General features: G+C 44.0%; 2 protein-coding genes across 2 annotated transcripts; one reads left to right on the top strand and one right to left on the bottom strand.

Annotated features, from left to right (window-relative positions):
- Positions 1–534: 534 nt before the first annotated feature.
- On the bottom strand, positions 535–17,119 carry L2HGDH (L-2-hydroxyglutarate dehydrogenase). Its single transcript, XM_074583578.1, has 10 exons — positions 16,809–17,119; positions 16,530–16,645; positions 14,204–14,355; positions 11,390–11,521; positions 9,052–9,214; positions 8,472–8,506; positions 7,628–7,795; positions 5,601–5,758; positions 4,238–4,369; positions 535–3,272 (listed from the first exon to the last, which is right to left on the bottom strand). The coding sequence occupies exons 1-10, from the start codon at positions 16,889–16,891 to the stop codon at positions 3,077–3,079; spliced, it is 1,335 nt and encodes a 444-aa protein (XP_074439679.1). The 5' UTR covers positions 16,892–17,119; the 3' UTR covers positions 535–3,076.
- Positions 16,668–21,247, top strand: DMAC2L (distal membrane arm assembly component 2 like). Its single transcript, XM_074583580.1, has 4 exons — positions 16,668–17,334; positions 18,443–18,651; positions 19,662–19,833; positions 20,664–21,247. Exons 1-4 carry the CDS (start codon positions 17,228–17,230, stop codon positions 20,776–20,778), a joined length of 603 nt encoding a protein of 200 aa, XP_074439681.1. The 5' UTR covers positions 16,668–17,227; the 3' UTR covers positions 20,779–21,247.
- The last annotated feature ends 77 nt before the right edge of the window (positions 21,248–21,324 follow it).

The raw sequence follows: 21,324 nt of genomic DNA, 5'->3' as shown, positions 1-21,324 counted from the left end.
GCTGGCAGAGGCCGTGGCAGCTCCTTTTGCGCTGTGGTCTCGGCCTTCCTGCTGCATCAGAGCCAACAAAATACCTAATTCTGTGGGAAGACACTTGTTCGTCAAACCCAAACTGTGAGGAAAAAGGAAAAGGGAATCCCGGGTGCAACTTCAGGGTAAGGGCAGTGAGATGGGCGAAGCCATAGTGCGATGCCCGCTCTGGAAGCCCATGTCCCCGCTGAGGTGAGCCCTCACCTGGCGCCATGTACCCACTGCCACAGCCCCCAAACGCCCGCGTTCCTCAGGAGGTGACACCCTGCTCCTCTCCAGCCAGCCTGAGCCACTCCAAGGTGCTGCAGTGGTGACCGGACTCACCAAAGTGCCCTGAAGGAGCTCGTTTTCCCAAGAGCAGCCATCCAGTAAGCCATGACGCGCGGCACTACATCATTTCTGTGCGATGTTTTAAAAAAATATGCGATACGCCATACTCTTCCCAGAATTTAGGACTGACCTTACAGGACACTTTGGGGGAAATAAATTGTGTTTGCCCAAAGCTGTCCTAATGCATTTATTCATAATTTCAAGAATTACCATTCTACATGCCATTACAGGTCCAGATCAGGCTTAAGACTAGTTCTGTCCGCTGCAGACATACCTGTGTGAGAAAAAGCTGTGAAGTGTGATAAGGATAGATAAGATACAGGTATTTTAGGAAGACAAGTTTGGTCATGTGTCATCCCCTCCCCTAAATAAAGTAACTCCTATTATATAGAGCTATATGCTGCCTAATTCAGATGAGAATTAGCAAACAGCAGTGAAACTTTTCTGTAAGTCGGGAAAAATACACAGACCTTACAGCAATTAAAAAACCCACTACCACTCTATTTTAATCATAAGAGAGAAAGGCACAGTTCTTAAGCCACTGAAGTGAATTAGACCCTTTTAGAAAATATATTCGTACATTTTCACACTTCACGGGCAACAAGATTTGTGTATGAAACTCCATTGTCGTAATTCCCTGAAGTTACTGCTTTAAAAACGGTTTATAACTATATCTGTAAAAATATAAATCTTTCACAGAATGCTACATAAGGATTCATAATTTAAAAGCCTCAGTTAAACTCTACCCCAAAATAATCGCCTCCTGAGAGTTAAAAGCACAGCAGGCTGCAGAGTTAAATGTGCTGACTTAAGATTCACCATAGTATATGACTGCTTTACATTTTAATGTTCTTTATTCTGTTAATACACGTTAGGGCCACACCTCGTGTGGGAGGAAGTTGCTTTTGCAATCCTTTTGTAGTATTTACTGTTGATAGGCAACACTTCTGGCAGGGAGTGAAGATATGATTGTTCCATTGTGAAGACAGAACTTTTACATAGCCGTATGGCATTTCAGCATTTGGAATATCTGAATCTCTGTCTAGTGTCATTGTGGCTAAGAATAACAACTAAAGCTTTTCTTTGAAGGGCTTATAACTTGAATTTCCAGGTTGCCCTTATACGGGAGTCACTTTTCTGGTAAAGTAGATGTCACCAGGGAAAAAAAAAAATGAAAAGAGAGGAAAAAAGAACAGTTTAAGCCCTTTCTCTCTTAGAAGTGGCTCAGCTCTGTACAGTAAAAATATCAGCTAGCACACCTGATCTCCTGTGCCAACACAGTCCCTCATGCATGTCAGAGGAGCACAGAAAGTAACTTTAAAAAAGAGTATGGCAAACTGCCTGGTAGCAAACTACCCACAATTATCTGTATTACCCAACATCCTGTGAACATCTGCTTTAAAAGTATTCTCAAGTACTCTGTCCCTGGGGCCACGTAATTCTTTTTGTAGCAATTATGCAGAACACACCGAGCTACTCGGTTAGCTCAGTACCAAACTTGTTTAACATCTCTCTCTAGTTTAAAACATGTTCTCCACACAGATTCTCTTCCAGGTGTACTGTTGATAAAACTTAAAATATCAACAAGGGCTCAGAAGAGGAACCAGCACTTTCCGAGCTCCCCTCTTGCCAGCCGTGTGGGAAATGGGCAGCCTTCCTGACTCACTGCTGTTTGGTCTCCAAGGGAAGCAGTATGCAACATGACTCAATAAAGACAGGTTTCTGTAGCTTCCCTCCCTTCACGTTTGCTTTTACAAAGACCATTTCCACTGGATTGCTCAACATGCTGTATGAAGAGGAGCTCCTTTTGCATTACCAGTATTCAAAGGAAAAAAATAGCCCCAAACCACCGAAGTAATTTCAGATCGGTGCTGACTTCCCAGATTTAAGTTAAATGAAAAATAAATGTTTATGTATATATTTTAATTTCAGCTCTATAAAAAAATAGAGATAGCGATCAGATAGACAGCATATCTGAACTGCCTATCTAAATTGACTTGGATTTGGTAATCCCTTGTTAGGCTTATTTTTCTCTGAAATACTCTACATTCATGTAGAAGGTTCTGAATATTCTTTTCAGCCTCTGATAAAGCCCTTAATTCCATATCAGCAGAACCCTTAATCAGGGCTTATCCTTCTATCTCCATTACTTTAATGTAAGCTAGGGGACTGCAGACTCCAATTTAAACGGAGTCAGAGAGAAAGCACACAGAGAGCCACCCCATGCTTGTGGTTTTTCACAGGATCGACAGCCTCTCCAGAGCGCGAGGAGGCGGCAACATTTAGAGCAGAGATGTGGGAAGCCCCTGTGGGCAACCCCACCACAGAGGCTCTTCCTGCTCCACCTAATGGCTCATTTTGCTTGGAGAGACCCTCACATTGTGCCTGGCACCAGCCCCTCCACAGGCTGTTTCTGCTCAGGTGGCCAAACCTTTACTGCAGACGGGGCTGTTTGCTTCTTTCTTGCAGATGACGGTACCGCACCAGGTCTTACCAGGCACCATAACTCCTTTATTCCTCAAGCTGAGAAGTTGTGGGCTGGCAAAGGCAAACATTTCAAATGCTGGTTTTGCGCTGCACAGCTATACCAGCACTGGTCTTGCAAGCAACACGTTGCCTGTTTTATCTTTGTCAATAAAGGCTGCAGAGTTCATTCAATGCAGACAAGCTGCTACACATATAAGAGGGGTAAAACTGCACTACACCCATCAATCATTCACAATTCAAATCTTCGCTTCACTTCATCTGCAATCATTTTTGCGATGGCAAGGGAGGAGGTAGCAGCAGGAGAAGGGGCGTTTCTGACATGAAGAATTCTGCTTCCAATATCTCCACTGCCTCCATCAAATACAAAGTCATCTACCAAATTTCCATCACTGTCCAATGCTTGAGCTCTCACTCCGGATGGACCCCTGCAAAATAGAGGAGCTCACCATTAGAAAGAAAATGTTTCCTGAAGTCAGAAAAATCAGTTGCGTTCTGATCTTGTGAAGGTGCCCAGGGAAACAGTAAGGAAGGCAGACTGTGGAGTCAAAGCCCAGTCAGGCTTTTGGGGGGAGCACAGGGAAAGTTTAATGCTTGTGAGGCAGAGTGGGAGATGTCTCACAGTCGTTAGTGTAAAACAAGGGCAGGTAGCCAAGCAGAAGATCTTCTGTATCTCTCCTGGTTATGAAGTTACTCTCCTCCCCACACACACTAACATGCCCTGTCTTTTCAGAAAGGAAACCCTTTGTTTTGAAATAGCAAACCTTGTCAAACATCAGTTTCATGCCAATGGTACACTGCCTCAGCTGGATAACTCCCTTTTACTGGGCTCCAGCTTTTCTTATTCTGGATTTTCTCCCTGCAAATTGTTGGACAGTTAAACCCACCTCCATGAACTTAAAGGCCTCATCTTTCCTCACAAGTCTCTTCAGTTCCTTGGCATTTCTAAACTCCTTTGAATTAGTTTCTCTCTCCACACACTAAGAAGCTGAATAAAATTTTATTGAGATGATTAAGTCAATATTCACTCAGTAGCAACCCACAGTCTGGATTCCCCTCTGAATTTCATTAGTGTTTTGCCTTCTTTATGAACTCAGATTATGTTCAGGCTACTGAATGTGCTGCTAAGATAAAGAAACTTTTTCTTTTTGGTGAATATGTCACAACTGTGAATTTCAGCCTAGGGAGAGTAGAAAGTCACACAAATATTTATCAAACTTGCCTATACACAAGCAAACACAATATAAAAGGCCTTCCTGTAGAAAGTATCTAAATGCTTCTATGCTTCGGTAGCATATTTTGGTGGAGGAAGGGAGTAAGCTAATGCTACATTTGCTACTGTTAAAAATAAGAGATTTAACAAGCCACTGGGTTTAACAAGATTTTTCTTTACCTGAGTACATCATTGATGGTGACCTCGGGGATGAACTTCTGAAGTTGCTCTACCTGTGCACTAAGGAAACACGCTCTGTAAATTTCACTCAGGCCGTAAGACAGGTTTCTCAGCACAAGCTTCCATAACCCACTGTAGAATGAAAAAATAATTGCAGTATAATAAATGCAGCCACCTCAAACTAACGCTAAGAAGGTAGCAAGTGTAACTGCATGGCAAAAATTCCCATTCCTAACATCAGTAATCCGACCATGACTTCTACTTGGGAAATACGTGTTTGTCCTTTCCTGCTTCAACAAACCTTGTTTACAGAGCTGTAGCATTTCATTTACATTCTTTCATTGAGAATTAACTCTCAACTCATCCTTCCTATGTCCAGGATTTTTCTCTGGGCCAGTCAAATGGCAAAAGACTGAAAACCCACAAGCATGCGGGCAGACTGACATGCTGCTTGAGACTTCTTTTCACAATCATTTTGAAAAGATCGTCCCACTCCCAAACCCCTCAGCTTTCAGTCAATGAATCTTGCTATGTCTTTGCAAATCTTGTTTGCTTGCCTTGCTTTCCTCAAGTCTTCCAGCATAAAAATCTACAGACAATGATCAAGATGCTTTCAAGTCTTGTCTTTAATAAACTGCATTAAGTTGAACTTTTTGCCAGAATTTTTTTTTCCCCAATTCCCTGACCTGTTTTGCAGCCTCTCCTTGGATCCTCCCCAATATTTTCACATTCTAATGTCTAATTTCTAAAATTGAGCACTTAGTAATGGTCTGTCTAGCCCTTCATAGAGGAGCAAGAATAAGAATTCTCTCGACTTCTACAGATATTCTGTTCGTTTCTGTTTGCAATTTTAGCAATGATTTCTAATTCCTCTGACATGCTTTCTAAGAGCTTCCCAGACTGCATTTGCAGCCCTTAACGTATTTTCCTTGCACTTTGACATTTTTTAAACGTATATTGATGGTCTGAGAAAGTTTAACACGGCAATTCAGACCACTCTGTGTTCTTTCTTCCAATCATCCTCTGCAAGTATTTTAATCACACTGTCTAGGTTGATTAAAACATTACACTGCATGGGACCAAAACCAATCCTGGAAGAGCTCCACTAGTAGCAGCATGGCTCACCAGCACCTTCCGATGAGCAGCCGCATTCTCAGACCAGCTGAGACATGTCTTGGTAGTTTATGAAAATTCAAATATTAGATCACATGAAGTCAAGTGCCTTGCAGAAGTCCACCCTTATCAGCACAACTGTCTTTAAACACACCAAAAACTTGGCAAAAGCAGACATTTGACAAGAACTAGCTTCCACGGAGTCCTAAGCTGACGTTTAAATAATGGCACTCAGCAGACAAAATATTACCTGTACGTTACAGCATCTAAAAAGTCTCCAGTGCTGAAGTCAAACAATCTGTAGCCCTCTCGCTTAAAGGCTAGTACTGCATTAGGACCAAGCCAAACACTGCCGTCCATTCTTGGTGTGAAATGAAATCCCAGAAAAGGGAATCGAGGATTGGGAACCTAAAGGGGGATACAACAGTTATTACAGCTGTTACAAACCAGATCAGAGAAAACAGCCACACAACCACTCCAGACAACAAACTTCTCCAGGAAACATAGAAAACTTTTGTGAGGAAGAAAGTACAGACATTTACAGGTTATTGCGTGAGAGAGTGAATAAAACAAACCAAAACACAGTAAAGGAGTTGTCCTCCCAATAAATGGAAATAACTATTTTTAATGAAAAAAGGAACTAAATTTACCATTTTATTTCCAATCACCACAACAAAATTCGAGTCATATAACCATACAATTGGCCCCCACGCTGGTTTTTCTGCTTGTCAATTGTGCAGTTGTAGCACATAACTAATTTAAAACACTGAAGAATGGAGCAGGGCCAAGTAAGGCTGCATCTTAGGTAAAAGCAAAACAAACAACAGGGAAAAAAAAAGTACACATGATTTCTCAGGATATAAATCAACCCACAACAAAACCAACGACACACTAATGCTATTCACCAGTAGTAATTATACTGTAATAAAATAGGTTAGGAAATATTAGGAAAACCTCACCATTCCTGTATTGCTCAAAACAACATGCAGTTAGCAAGCCTGATTAATGCGAACTATAAGTATCTGCAGTTTCTTTTTTGTTTGCGAATGGAATACAGTGTAATTGTGTGCAAAGGCTGAAACAGAAATAAGCTGTCTATACACAGATACAAGTATTAAATAAGCACACCTCCACATGCGCTGGCACTTCAAGATCTTTAGCTATTTAGAAAAGATGACTACAGAGGTGACTGTTACAGTCTGAAAATAAGCAAGTATATTTCTCAAAACCCAGTATTGTTATAACTAAAAAATGCTTTAAGATATGTTCCTTTTCTGTATTCAGTGCACTGATGTTTCTGTGAAAAATATGCCTTTAATACGTTCGAAGCTTAGGGCAACCACTTCACAAACTACATTGACTTTCCAGTAACATATCACTAAGAGTCGTGCAATTTTCTAATCTTATTACTATATTTGTCCATAACAAAAAAATTCAAAGGGTACAAGCTATCCTCACACAGCCATGAAACAAGGTGAAAGGTAAATTCCAGCCAGTTGCTCCCTCCCATCCCAAGACAGGAGCCTGAGTCATTCCCAGGTGAGACGAGGTCACACAAACACCCGATGCCCAGGGTTCCACAGTTTCCCTAGGGTGACCTGCTCCAGTGTTTACCAGGCAAATCTAAGTTCATATTCAGAAAGGTGGTATTTCAATGCATTGCACAAATTAACTAAAATGCTGCCCTAAGAATTCTTTCTTCCTTGCTAACTTCACTTTCTGTCTAGTTTGCTCCTCTTCATCACGCTATTTGTCCATATTAGATGTCAGAAAACTTGTCCTTTTCCTCCCGTGTCTATTTTTTGTCATATAAAGTAAAGCTAATTCAAAGATGAGGTTGAGAGGCAAATATCTAAATCCGAGCTTTGGGTATTAGCACCCAAGATTAAACCCTGCATCTAAGTAATTAATTATTTACTGTCATCCCTCACTGACTTCTGAATCTTGTCTACAGATTTATTTTATAACATGAAGAAAGAAGCCAGGCTTTTGCAGGCATGTGCCTGTAATTCTAAATGTTTCATTCTTTCCCTACTAAAAAAAAAACAAAAACACCAAAAAAATCCCCCTGGAATTAATTTCTCACATGGTTGTTCTACCTGTTCCTCAAGAATTAACAAAACCAAGCTGTCCTGTTATAAAGCAACTGAATCTACATCCACATTGTGCATCACTATCTGCAGTCTAACAGAAATAACCACGTAATATTGCCCTTATTTCGGTAGTTTTTGCAGTTCTTAAGAGTACACTGTGAAAGACAAACAAGAGAGTACATACCGGATAAATATTTCCTTTAACCATATAGCACTTTTCAGGTTTTAGCACCAAATAATCTCCACGGAAGGGCACAATACGAGGTTCAGGACTGCAGCCACTGATCTCAGACAGTCGGTCTGAGTAAAGTCCTGCACAGGTCACAATGTGCCGACAGTAGATTTCCTCACCCTGTGGAAAAAAAAAAAACAGAACAAAACAAAACACACAACATACAAAAATTTAACATATCTACCAAAAAAACACTTGTCACCTACAAGCGTCCCCCCCCGCCCTGCCTTCAAAGGAGAGTCCAGATATTCTCTCCTGAAGGTAGAAAGGCTACAACTAAATTTCCTGTGCAGCGTTAACTGACCTGCAGGAATGACAACAGTATATGCACCTGCTTTACTAAATTAGCTTGTGGCTTTCTGATTATAAAATGATTCTAGATACCTCCTTATCATTTTTATAGATGCTGAAGACCAAAAGCAAACATGAAAACAGGTGTTTCTCACCAAATGAGTACGTCATAAAAGGAGTGCTTGGAAACAACAAGCATAAGAACGTGCAAATAAAGAAGATAAGGGACATATACAGTCAAACATAAGTCAGGCAGCAGAAAGAGAAAGTTACACTTTCATTATTATTCCCAGTACACAGTAAAATCTGAACATGCTGATTGCTAAGAATTGATTGCAGTTGTTTTATAAAAGCAGTCCTAGATAACAGTGATTACATTACTGACGACCAGCACTTCACCCTTTTTTTAGAGAGCTGATTAATCCACCAGGTCCCAAAAAAAACATCTGAAGAAAAGGAGCAACAGCTTCCTATTAAGCAGTTAAATCTTCAACTTAGTTCTTACCTTTGAGTTCCTAACAACGACTGGGTATTTCAGTCCTGTAATAGAATTAGACAATAGAAGGACATAATGGAATATGTAACAGGAATATGTAAACTGACAGAACAAGCAACTTGTCACAATTAAGGGTTCCTCCACTGGAAGATCTCCAAGCTATGGAGCAACTACTGCTAACATAACTGATATTGTTGGACATTAACTGTATTTAGGAATTAATAGGGTTTTTTTGAATTCTTTCATATGTGTACCAGCACAGATCCAACCTGCCTTCCAGGATAAAGAAAAAGCATTATCACAAGAATACACACGCAATATTCAGCTAAATCTGATTTTAATAGGAGAGAACAGCCTACTTTCTTTCTTTTACTGTCATTTTCTTCCATCAGCATTAAATGTTTCAGCCGATCGGTGACCTGCCTGAGAAAAAAAAGTGAGCTTGCTCGATACTCTAATGTAATTTTGCCTTTTGTCTCTTCACTATGAGACAGAAAGGTTCAGGAATGTGATTTCAGTTAAAGCAAATGTGTTTTGAGCAAGATCTTTGCCAGGACTGTAGTAAATGGAGGGCAAAAAATTGCCTTACCATCTTCACTTTCTGAAGAACTTTCTTTAGCCATCTCCATGTTTGTAACTTCAAAATCAGTCAAGATCATCCCACCTGCTTCCTGGAAGTCTTCAGCATAGGACTGGGCCACTTGCTTGTAATTCACAATGCCAGTATATGGAGAATCGAGGGCCATCAGACCCTGTAACAGTATTAAGATACAGGAGGAGAATAGTGAATGCTGTATGTGGACTTTGGTCTTCAATACAGAGAATATTTCACCTGGAATAATGTACATTGCTGTTGAGAAGGGAGTAAAGTTGTCTCTTCATGCCTGGCTGCTCGTTCCTAGTGCCTCCATGTGCCAGCTTCAGCATTCGTGTTTGCTGACAACAAATATGGCGAAAACTACTTACGGTGGATTAAGCGATCGACTAACCACAGCATAAACGTGTCTTCTTGACACAGCGCTTAATGACAGAACAGGTTACTTAACCTTGGCTTCAGCTAATATATGTACTTATTTTCCACCATGCACTATACAGTTCCACCTTCAAATGCTCATTTGGGAGTTCTACCTGATGCATGGCTGTTGCCAATGCCTCCTGCCAGGCTAAAAGCTGTCATCTCTACACTTACTGCACTGTACATCAAAGAGGAAAGTCTCTTGTGAGTTAGACAACAGCCTACACTTCTCCTAGCAGAAAGCAAGGTTCAAGTCCAGCATGTAGCTAGAATTGTTAAAGTTTCTCAGAGATGTTTTATGTCTTTATACCAAAAAGGCTCAGTTTCTCACATAATTTTTATCATCCTGATGGCACGACAATATTTACCTAGTTCCAGCTATAAATGAAGGGTAGTAGGACTGCTTTATCTCAGAGAGATGCTACAAGTGTAACTACAGTAAAAGACTGTCAGTCACTCAGATACTACAACAGCAGGGGCCATTTTCATGCCCAAAACAACCAGACTGGTTGGCAAAACTGTGTCTTACACAGAACCTTCCTCTCCACTTGAGATACAGTGCAATGTTTTATAACGCTACTCAAGTTCCCTTCACTTAGGAGGAAAGGACTCAGCTCAGGAAATCAAAGCAACTGTAGTTAAGACCCATCTGAATCTGCTCATTTGCAGAAGGAAACGCTCAGCTGGATCTTGAACACGCAAAGAATGTTATAGGGAGCGGACACAAAATGTTTACAAGAAATAAAGATAAAAAAGATTCCTCTCCAGAAAACTTTTGTCTGTGCCTACAATCACTCGTAAGCAATGAGTCCTGTAGCTACACCAATAGCAAGCTGCCAGATGAAACAGTATCGGGAATTTACATCCAGATTTTCCTCTCAATCAAAGATATATTAAACAACAACAGATCTGGATTCCATAAACTACTCTCATTTCTCCTGCTGTGAAAATAAACAGGCTGAGAAGTGCTACATAACAATCACATGTGTAGGAAGCAACTGGATTGAAACTGGCTCCATCCAAGTCCGCACTTACAGCTGGGAAGGAATTTTCATTGCTGCACTATCAAGCTTTATTGTAAGTTAAATAACTGCAGTGGGAAGGAGCAGAATCACCTCAGCATGAACTCAGATATAGCAACTCTAACTTGGGCAAAGCAAAATCTGCTTATCAACCACAAAAACATACAAGCAAGCACCTGCAAGGAGAAGGGGGGAAAAAAAAAAGATTAAAAAAATAAATCACTCCTTGTCATTGGTGGGAGGACTGTTTTTTTGTTTTGGAGTGTATACATCAGGGAGGACACAACTGCGTAAAACTAGGAAAAGGATGAAGCTTGAACAACTTGTAGGCTCTGTCCATTTGCCTATAAATTCAGTTCTACGCAGGGACTATGGGACTCCTACTCTGACTCAAATAATTCCAATTCCTTTCGTAGGCTGCGAGTGAAACACATTACCTGCTCTCTAATTTGTGAATGACAGCCCTTACGAAACAGCCAGCACATCATTGGCAATTAGTGCAGCAGCTCTTTAGGACTTCAGTACACAGAGCGCTGACAAACTATGAACTGAGGAGCACGGGAATGAGAACAGGTGAGCAGGAGAAACCTGAGGTGAAAGCGTCACCAAGAAAGATTCTGCAGGGTCACCTTATGTTGTGTTAGACCTGGTCTGATGTGTATGTAATGGCAAAGGCATATGAAGGAGTAGGCTGAGCTAAAAAGTTCCAGAAAGAAACAAATTTATTTTTGTTGGCAATTATATTTCTTCTGGGTTTTCAGTCTCTTTTGAACTTGTCAACCATGCAAATTACCTCAAGGCCAGAAACATATTTATGTTACATGAAAAAAATAATATCACCTGAGAGACTGAGGTCTTACATGCCAAATAAAAATAAGTGAATCCCTTACCCTGCAGAAGGGCTCTTTCGCTTGTATTTCTTTTGCTCCAATCAGTTTCAGACCTCGGACGTTGTTCTGCAGCCCTCTTTCATACAGAGCTTTGAGTCTTGGAATTTCATCTTGTTCCACAGCTACAATTAGCTTCAGAAAAGATAACAAGGCACACCAGTGAGCAAAACATACAAAGTCAGTTCAGGTTTGGCACCAAGCCCAAGCAAGCAGCAGGGAATGAGTGAGTAGTAAATTATAATTCAAGGTGGGAAAAAATGTGGTTTGTGCCATTAGTGGCACAAGATTCTATAAATACCTACTATTACTAAGAAAGCACTAATATATTAAGGAGAGCGAAAAACAAATGCTAAACTGTAGTTTAAGTTACTATCAATGGATAATATTTGCTAAAAGTACCATGAGACTACAAATCTGAATGTCAAAGAAGAGAATATGACTTTAAAGAGCCACTAGGATGCTTCCAACAATAAAACTGAACTTAACCCAGGATGTACAGATCTCAAACAGTCTCAATACAAGAGTAAGGAGGTGTTCTGACATGGTGTCTAAACTGAATTGCACCAGCTTCACTTCATTTCACCATGTAGTTAGCTCACAACTATCACAAGAGATCTATCCAGACTGTGAATTGTCTGTGCCAAGTTCGCATGGACCATACACCTGCAAGGCCCAGCTCAGGTCTGCCAACACAGGCATCTTTGCACTGAGAAGGCACTAACGTGTTTGAGGCACCATCCCTGGAGATATTTAAAAGACAGGTAGACATAGTGCTTAGAGATATGGTTTAGTGATGGGTTTTGTCAGACTTAGGTTGATGGTTGGTCTCAATGATCTGAAAGGTTCCTTCCAACCTAGGCAATTCTATGGTTCTAAGGTCTCCAAGCCTGGGGCTGCTTTATGTAAAACAAGCTGTAAAGCCTCAACATCGTCTCCCCTGGAATAAACGCTGCTGGGGAAGGCGATCCAGAAGTACACAAATCCAGTGTCAGCAAAGGACCAACAATGCTGCTGGGCCAGTGCTAGCCCCGCCCAAGCTCAAACTGGCTCCCACAGAGCAAGTCTGCTGGTTTGGTGCTTTGAGTTGAGAGCAGGCTTGTAACTTCAGGTATATCGCTGAGCAAATCCACAGTGCCATCTTGTGACGAGCGCTGCAGCAGAGGGAGCTCAGCACGAACACGGCGCTGTGTGCAGCCAGGCCAGGACAACCGCCACCAGCCCTGGTGCAGGGCCCATCGACACTGCCATGTCCAGGGATCTCTGCTCTGCGCCCCAGAGCTGGGAGAGATCTGCACCCAGCTCCCAGGGGGTGCTGAGCTACGGGACCTTGACGGGGCGCTTCTCACATCAGCATTGCACTTTTAAGAGAAAGGCTCAGGCTGTCCAGGAGATTTATGAGCAGCCTGGAAAGGGGCAGGGAGGTGAGAAAGTCCAATGATGGTTTAAAGTGACTCAAGGTGTTTCAGACAAGAGGTGACTGTAAAGATCGGCAGAGGGACCTTCTGAGGTGAATGAGGGACTAATAAAAAGGCAGATGAAATTCAGTGCAGGTAAATGTGGAATGATGACGACAGAAAAAGCAGTTGCAGCCTCACGTATAAAATGATGGAATCCAAGTTCAAAGTTATCACTCAGGATCAAGATCTTGGGGTTAGGATAGACAATCCTATGGAAACATCAGCTCAATGCCTAGTGACAGCTGAAAAGCCCTAAGTTGAATGTTAGGAGCAACCAGGAAAAGGACACAGGGTAACAGAGAGAACTCTACTATTTCATGGCAAAAATCCAGAGTCTGACCACACCTCAAATGCTGTGCACAGTTCTCGTCCTCATCTTGTATCAAAGATGTGTTAAACTAGAAACGGCTCAAAGAACAAAGACAGGGTGGAGAAAGTAATGAAAAAGCTTCTCTAAGATGAATGTCTGAGCAGACTAAGACTCACCATCTGGAAGAGATGACTTTGGGGGAGATGGGGACATAATGGGAGATGGGGACATGTGCAACATGGAGAATGAGCACACAACTGTTCACCGCCTCTTCTAACAGAAGGGCTACAGACCATCAGATGAAGCTTATAGGAGCCAGTTTCAAAATGACATAACTCTTCACGCAGTGGGTTGTTCATCTCTGCAACTGCTCATCAAAGGATGCTCTGATGCAAAAGGTTTTAATTGAAAAATACTTGGAAGAGAAATCCACTACAGACAAAACAGATCAGGCTCAGAAAACAACCTGAGCTGAAAATAGTTGGAAGCTGGGAGAATTAATAATTTGCTTGTCCTATTTTCATTCCTTCTGGGCCTCTGTTTTATAGACACTTCCAGAAACAGGATATGGGGTTGAGCAGACCCCAAGCTGAATCAGTACAGCCACTCTTCTGTCCTCAGCATTTCAGGTTGAGTTAGCTGGATGTCACATGGCATAAATGCATGTAGCCAGGTGACACCTGGAGCTGTTTTCAAGTCATGGAATCTTTCTGGAGCCCGATACGCCAAGCAGCATGGCATGCACATACTGAGAGCCTTAGCGTGTCTTGGAATTACACAAGTTCCCCTCCATGGGGCCTGGCTTCCACCATTTATCTGGGTTTAGCCCCCAGATAAGGAGAATTATTATTAATACAGAAAAGGAACTGATTTGAGTTGCTGGAAAGAAGAAAACAAAGAGACACATTCATCCTGAGGGTTGTAAGTGTTGCAGAAACTCATCTCTTGGGAGAAAGACCGCAAGTGGGCCTGTGCTATACATTGTAACATACATTATATAGTCTCAGTTTCCAAAGGTAAAGTCAGAACACAGAGCAGTTCCTGTACCTTCCCACACTGTTTATATGGTATTCCCTTCTGGTCACAGTACTCGTAGCAGAGGGCTGCACCCTGCACACACAGCTTGGCTTTCAGAGATCCGGGTTTGTAGTAAATCCCACTGTGAATCACACCACTGTTATGTCCACTCTGGTGATGAGCTAAATAGAAAGAAAAATACATTATTAAAATACACGTTCCCGCAATTGGTTCGTACTTTAATTGCTTTGGCTGTCAGAAGAGCGAGCAATTTGAGGTCTGACCCTAAATCTGCGTTACAACAAGAGATGCTTAAATAGGGTAACTGCACAGCAAACAGAATTCCTCCCTTGGTCTCAAAAGCCTAGAAAAATACTGACATAGCAAGACCCAGTTAATAATAAACCATCACAGCTCGCAATGTGTTGAATCTACAGGGGAAAGAAAAAAAAAAAAAGTCACAAGTTTTTCCTCCAAGAGCTACAACTGGAGGCCAATCAACCAAAATTTTTTACATGGTAAAATTATTTTTAAGATACTCAATTTTTAAAATGAAAGGCATCCTTAAAGGGCTCATCTAACATAATGTCTGTGCAATCTTCCATTTCTTTGGACATGCTGGCAAGGCCTGGTAGACTTTTCGAGTATTTGTGAACTGGATCAAGTTGCTATTTCCTCCTTGTAACTAAGTAAAATAGAGGTGAAAAGTATCACAAACATTTTCATTGAAGTAATTTGTGCAGGTTCTGCCTCTTAAAATATTGACTCCCAAAGGTCATTCCTGCTTTGCACTCACACGCCTGTTAAGGACGTCCTGCAGGTCTCATCTTGGGGATAAAAAGCCACTTCATATCACACATGCAACATCTCAAGAGCAATGTGTAACCTGGCTGGTGGAGCTATTTAAAGCGAGACCTTGGGCTGACAGGTCTTATTTTGAGTTATCTGCTGACGTGATCGCTTGGGGTTGCTCCTACCTCCCCTGAGTGACTGGGTATCTGCATGAGAAGACTATGATGAACCTGTGCTCGTACTTGAGAGAATCAGAAAACCTTTCAAACAATGAAGCAAGAGGGCTCGTTCTTTCTTATTTCAAAGCCCAGGTGCAGAGTGGCTCAAGATTTCCCGTGTCCTGTGTAAGCAGGCAACGCTGGGCACTGTGTCATTTTACCCTGGCTAATGCTGGGTCAGCATCTCACAATAATTTCCCAGTGATCCCTGTGTTAGCTCTTTGCCTTCAACCTGCCATGCAAATCACGGCACCTTGCACAGCCTATACAGCGATATGCAGAAACACAAGGCAAATGGCTGTGGTTTACAGTTCTGGCAATTAATTGCCAGGTATAGACTTTGCCCAGACCAGCAGCTCCCAGACATTTTCAAGCAGCTCTACTTCCCGGCCCTCCCTCTCTACCCACCAGCCATTACCATTTGCTGTTCACTCTTCTCCTCATGCCCCACCAAAAAGCCACCCTGGCACCATTTCTTAGCTGATCCTCTGCCTCCTGCTCCATGTGGCACTAAACCAGACCTGTCCTTGCCCCTCTGCAACCTGCACTGCTCCTTACTCGAGTCGTTCACCCTCCTTGTCCTTTTCCCCAAAATCCTAGCCCAGTAAGACCTGCCGCTTTCAATCAATGAAGCAGCAATGTTCAGTCTTTCTTAACTTAAAGTCCCAACCTGAAGTCCCAGCAGTGAAGCACAGGCTGTTGACAGCTCTGCTTCTCCACTGAAGGGCATGTCCTTGGGCGAAGGGAGGATGAAATCCCCTGTCAGGGCAAAACCAGGAACGAGGATGCTCTTCCCAGGGGGAATCACAGAATGGTTTGGGTTGGAAGGGACCTTAAAGATCACCCAGTGCCACCCCCTGCCCTGGGCAGGGACACCTCCCACCAGACCAGGTTCCTCCAAGCCCCATCCAGCCTGGCCTTGAACCCCTCCAGGGATGGGGCAGCCACAGCTTCTCTGGGCAACCTGGGCCAGGGGCTCACCACCCTCACAGCCAAGGATTTCTCCCTCAGATCTCATCTAAATCTCCCCTCTATCAGTTTGAAGCCATTACCCCTTGTCCTATCACTACATGCCCTTGGGAAAAGTCCCTCTCCAGCTTTCTTGTAGGCTTTAGGTACTGGAAGGGGCTCTAAGGTCTCCCTGGAGCTCTCTCTTCTCCTGCTCCAGCAACGAGGACAGATGCTCTCCCACAGCTGCCCGTCCACCCAAAACCTGAGCTTCCCTTTACACGTAGGTTCATGAAATACTGAGGCTTTGGTGAGTATCTGTGCCAGTGAAGACTTCTGACAGACGGGCACCAGGTGACCCCAAGCACAGGGCTGAGGAAGCCGCACCGGCACCATACCTAGCTCCTTCTCCTTCTCCAGCACAGCGAAGGCGAGCGAGGGGTGCCGCCGGACGAGCTCCCGGGCCGAGGCCAGCCCCACGATTCCCGCGCCCACCACCGCCACGTCGAACGTGCTGCACAGACAGACAGACAGACAGACACGGGCCGTGAGCTCGCCCCGATCCTGAGGGCAGGGCGACGGCTCGGCCCGGCCCCCCATGGCCACCCTCCCGCCGTGAGGGGGCCGGGGCCGGGGCCGGGGCCGGGCCGTCCGCCGCTCCCGGCCCGCCGCCTCACCTACGCTGGCGGCGCTGGGCCTGCCATAGCTCTGCAGCCCCGCCGCCCGCCGCCCGCTGCCGCCGCAGCGCCGCCGCCGCCATCTTGGGGGCGGTGATTACACGGCGGGACGGGCTCCTCCTCCGCGTCCCCTCCGCCGCCGCGGCGGTGAGGGCCGGGCCGGGCCGGGTCCCTTCGTCTGCTCTTTGCTTGGGGGCAGCCCCGCGGGAGGCGATTCCGGGAGGGCGGCGGCGGGGCGAACCCTGAGGCGGCGCCGGAGCCTCCCCTCAGGGCGCTGATCGCCGGGGCTTCCCCTGTCAGCCCTCCCGCCTGCTGGGCTGACAGAGCGGGTTAGGCCTTGAGGGGAGGCCGGGTACGGGCCGCCCGACCTACCACTGCCGCTCCGAATAACATCGCCCTGTCTCCTTTGCTTCAAGAACATGGTGCTGTGGGGAAGGCTCATGCATCCGGTGTGCAGCCTAAGCGAGGTGCCGCCGCCGGGCGCCCGCAGACGCTTCTGGGGATGGCTGAACGCCGTCTTCAACAAGTAAGAGTGATGGGATGTGCACAAGTCAATTAACGGGCCCCACAGACCCACGGCGCGGTTTGTGAAGCAGGGAGCGTTACGTCCCAGGGGTGGAGAGAAGGTTTTCTATTATATTTTTTATTATCAGTGCACTTCTTCCCCCCAGAGTGGATGTGGATGCTTGGCAGGGGTCATTCTTTGCCCGTTTCCAGTGACAAGGCTGTGACCTTCCAGAGGGAGGTGTGTGCTTTGCTCCCTCCCCGACACAAGCTGGCCGTGGGGATTCTCTACCTAAATGCCAGTCTTCCTTTGCCCCCCGACTGCATTTAAGCCAGCAGCCCAACCAGGCTGCCTTTATTTACTCAGAAAAGCATGTAACCAGCCCATCCTTTACAATGGGATTCAGCCACACAAGGGTTTCACGTTTACTTCTAGAAGGATAAAGCCTTTCTCTCTGAAACTCTTTCTTTGCCCATAACTTCTGCCAGTAGCTAATAGTTTTGCCTTACATCTTTCTAGCTCTGTGGTGTAGCGGCTCACTATAATGGGGCGGGAAGCTCAACCAGACACGAGTCTCTTCCAGGTCTCTGCTTCTGTCTTCAGCATTCCTCACCAGACTAAGAAAGATATCCTTGTCCTGAAGGGACCCAAGGATTTTAGCTAATTGCTGAAGTGCGTCTTTTTGAAAAGTTGTGATCGTTGAGGAAAAAAAGACTTCAGGAATGACATATGTGTGACAAGCAATTAGAGGTTTTTATATAATCGGTGTTTGGGAGTTGCTGTGAACAAATAAAATTTGAAAAAACAAATTTTCAGTTGTAGAGCTTTACTTTAGGCAGAGAAAGGTGTTTTTTATCTCTCCTTACAGCCATGGAAGGAAACAAAACAGAAGGGTTAAGTCGTCTTTCTTTTTTTACTAAAAGAATCTGCCATTTAAAATTAGTTAAAAGAAACTCACGTCAGACTGATTAAGAACCAGCACAATCCAAATAATTCCAGTAAATCCTATTCTTACTTTCCTGACATCTTATGCACCTAACGAAGTATGTGTTGGGCAGTAGTGTTATCGTAAAGACAATAAATCTGACACGTTATGGAAAGTGTGTGAATGCTGTTTCTGTCTTGGCAGGGTGGACTACGAACGTATAAAGGCTGTTGGCCCTGACAGGGCGGCTTCAGAGTGGCTGTTGCGATGCGGTGCCCTGGTGCGCTATCAAGGCTTTCAGAAGTGGCAGCAGGACTACAACGGCCTCCCAACGGGGCCCCTGGGGAAATACAAGATAGAAGCAATTAATGCCACGGACTCTTGCATCATGTACAGAGGATTTGACTATTTGGGTAACGTAGACACAGCTGTGCACAGATTATACCGAATGGTCTTAGTTCTTTCAGTTGCATCAAAATATGAATAACTGGGTCATTTTCTCATTCCTTAGTAAGATATAGAGAAATCTTTTGAAGTCTTTTTTTTTTTTTCCTTTTATTTTTTTCCACAGAATGGTTTGGGTTGGAAGGGACCCTAAAGACCATCTTGTTCCAACCCCCTGCCATGGTCAGGGACACCTCCCACTAGACCAGGTTGCTCAAAGCCCCGTCCAGCCTGGCCTTGAACACCTCTTTTTTCTTTTTTCCTTAAAGTGGCTTTAGAAATATTCATCAGTTGATGAAGATTTTGCTGGAGGTGTGCTGTGAAGCAGAAAGAGATTGGGAACTTCATCAGCCCTTACCTGAAGTGACAGTAGTGCTAAGGAAGTGCGACAAAGATTTGCTATTTCGTTGAGTTCATAGTTAAGTAGTTGGTAGCAAGAAAGCACTACTTTAAGTATTCTTTTTCTTCTAAACCAAGTGATGGTTTTGGTGCTTGTGAAGTCATAATACTGCTTGTTCTCCAGGCATTTATGATGTTTTCAAAGAAAAAAAAAGGCAAGCTCTCAGTTTCTTGCCAAAAAAAAAAAAAGAGATTTAAAAGTGTTTCAGGTCTCCTTTGAATAACAAAAAACACAATGGGAAAGAGACCTTTTTTTTTTTTTTATTGGCAGGGGACCTGGAATTTTCTGCGTTATTGTGTTCCTAATTCACAGTCATTGTTTATCTCCCAAACTTGCAGAATTATTTTTGTTACTTGCCCATGTCAAAGCTCTTAGAATCTCACCAAAAGGGTACAAACCCTGGAATGTTCATACACTTGAAGTAATGTAAAGGGACTTCGGAGCTTCATTGTGCGTTACGGCCCCACTGTGTCGAGGAGCCTGTTGCTGTGTGGTTTTGGAGGCAGTTGCTAAACTGAGAACAACCAGTACAGGTTGGTCCTGGTATTCTGAAGCAAATACTCATTTTTCTCTTTCCAGATGGTCTTGAACACGTTACTGAAATCAAGCTGCAGAAGTGTATTTACATACAGGACGAGTGTCTGCGGAGGCTCAGCGAGACGAAGAATCTCCAGAAGAGTCTCCTCCAGCTGCAGATCATTTCCTGTGGGAACGTCACAGACAAAGGCATCATCGCGCTTCACAAGTTGACGTACGTGAGCTGCTGAGCTCTCCTGGCTGTTACCCCCCCCGCTGTTTGGGGGTTGCGTTGACTGGAGGGGCCGAAATCTGAATGTTTTGGGGCTTGGGGACCGAGCAGGGGTGGCACTACCACTGCAGAAAACATTTCTTCAAGCGTGGTTGAAGGCGGTGTTGTGGATAGCTCTGAAAAGACGCGTGGAGTAACATTTACATATTAATCAGCCTTTTTAGGCTGGCGTCAGGGAGTCGTGCAGCTGAGGACACCAGTGTCCCCCGCTGCAGCGAATCCATAGTTGTGCTTCTGCCTGCTGAGCTGAGCACAGCATCTCCCCTTTACGCTTGAGTAACTTACGCAGCGCTGATTGCTGCACCAAGTAGAGCAGGACACGTGCTTGCTGCCAACACACAACCTTTGAACGTGTGCAGCTTCCTTTCACCTTGGCACACGAGGTGGGTTTCGCTTGAGGAGAAGTAATTAACAGTCACCTTGGTTTCTCCTCCTGATCCCCCCGCTGCAGTTCCGTTCCAGGGCAGGCTTTGACGGTGTCCTGTCACATTTGTTGTCCTTCTACACCTCACGCTGCTCCCATCGCTTGGTTGTCTCCTGCTCACTGTGGCCATAAAGGTCTTGGGGCAGGTCTTTTTAAGCTGTGTAGAAGGACTGAACTTATGGCTGAGCTAAAAACCTTAAGCAGCGACTTCAGAAAAAAACCCTACCTTCCATTAGAACCAGTTACCTTTTAAAATACCCAAAATAACTGTGGTGGAATGATCCATTGTCTAATTTCTGTGTCAACAGTTAAATAGTAGTTGCTGACTTTTCTTTTTAAATATTTATAGGAACCTGGAATATTTGTATCTGAGTGACCTCCCTGGAATAAGAGAGAAAGAAACTACTGTTCGCGTCCTTCAGCAGGCACTGCCAAACCTCGAGTTGGAGCTGGATTTAGAATAAGCACCGCGGCACATAATTGAGATGCATTTGATTTCATGGTATTTATCATATGTTGCATAAATTAAGTTGTGGACGCTACTGCTGTATTTCCAGGTATGGATATAAGCCCGGATCTCCCCTTCCAGCTTTAAAAGCTGTATGCAATCTTTTGATAAATTATGCAATTAAGTTTTATTAAACTTAAACTATATGGTGAATCAACAACAGAGAAGGGAGGCTTCTGTGCACAGTTGTTTCCTGGTTTTATAGGAAGCTGTTAATACATCAATTAGAAGTTTTCCAATATTTTATCGCACAGAAGTTCTTGGGCAAAACGACAGTGGGAAGAGCATTGGTGTTGTGAAACAGCAGCGCTGTGCACTTCTGCGTGGTGTCGATGCTGTGGGAACGAGAGCGGTTTACTCGGAGAATCTCGCCCAGTCAGTGGGTGAGGATTTAATAAAATGGCTTATGGGCCTTTTTTCTGCTCTTCACGCTTCCACTGGTGTTTGCTTGTTTTAAACAGAGTGATCTACAGACATCACAACTGCTTCGTCTGTTGTTGAA

This window comes from Larus michahellis, chromosome 4 (genome assembly GCF_964199755.1).
Source record: "Larus michahellis chromosome 4, bLarMic1.1, whole genome shotgun sequence".
NCBI lineage: Eukaryota > Metazoa > Chordata > Aves > Charadriiformes > Laridae > Larus > Larus michahellis.
This window is presented reverse-complemented; position numbering and strand designations above follow the sequence as displayed.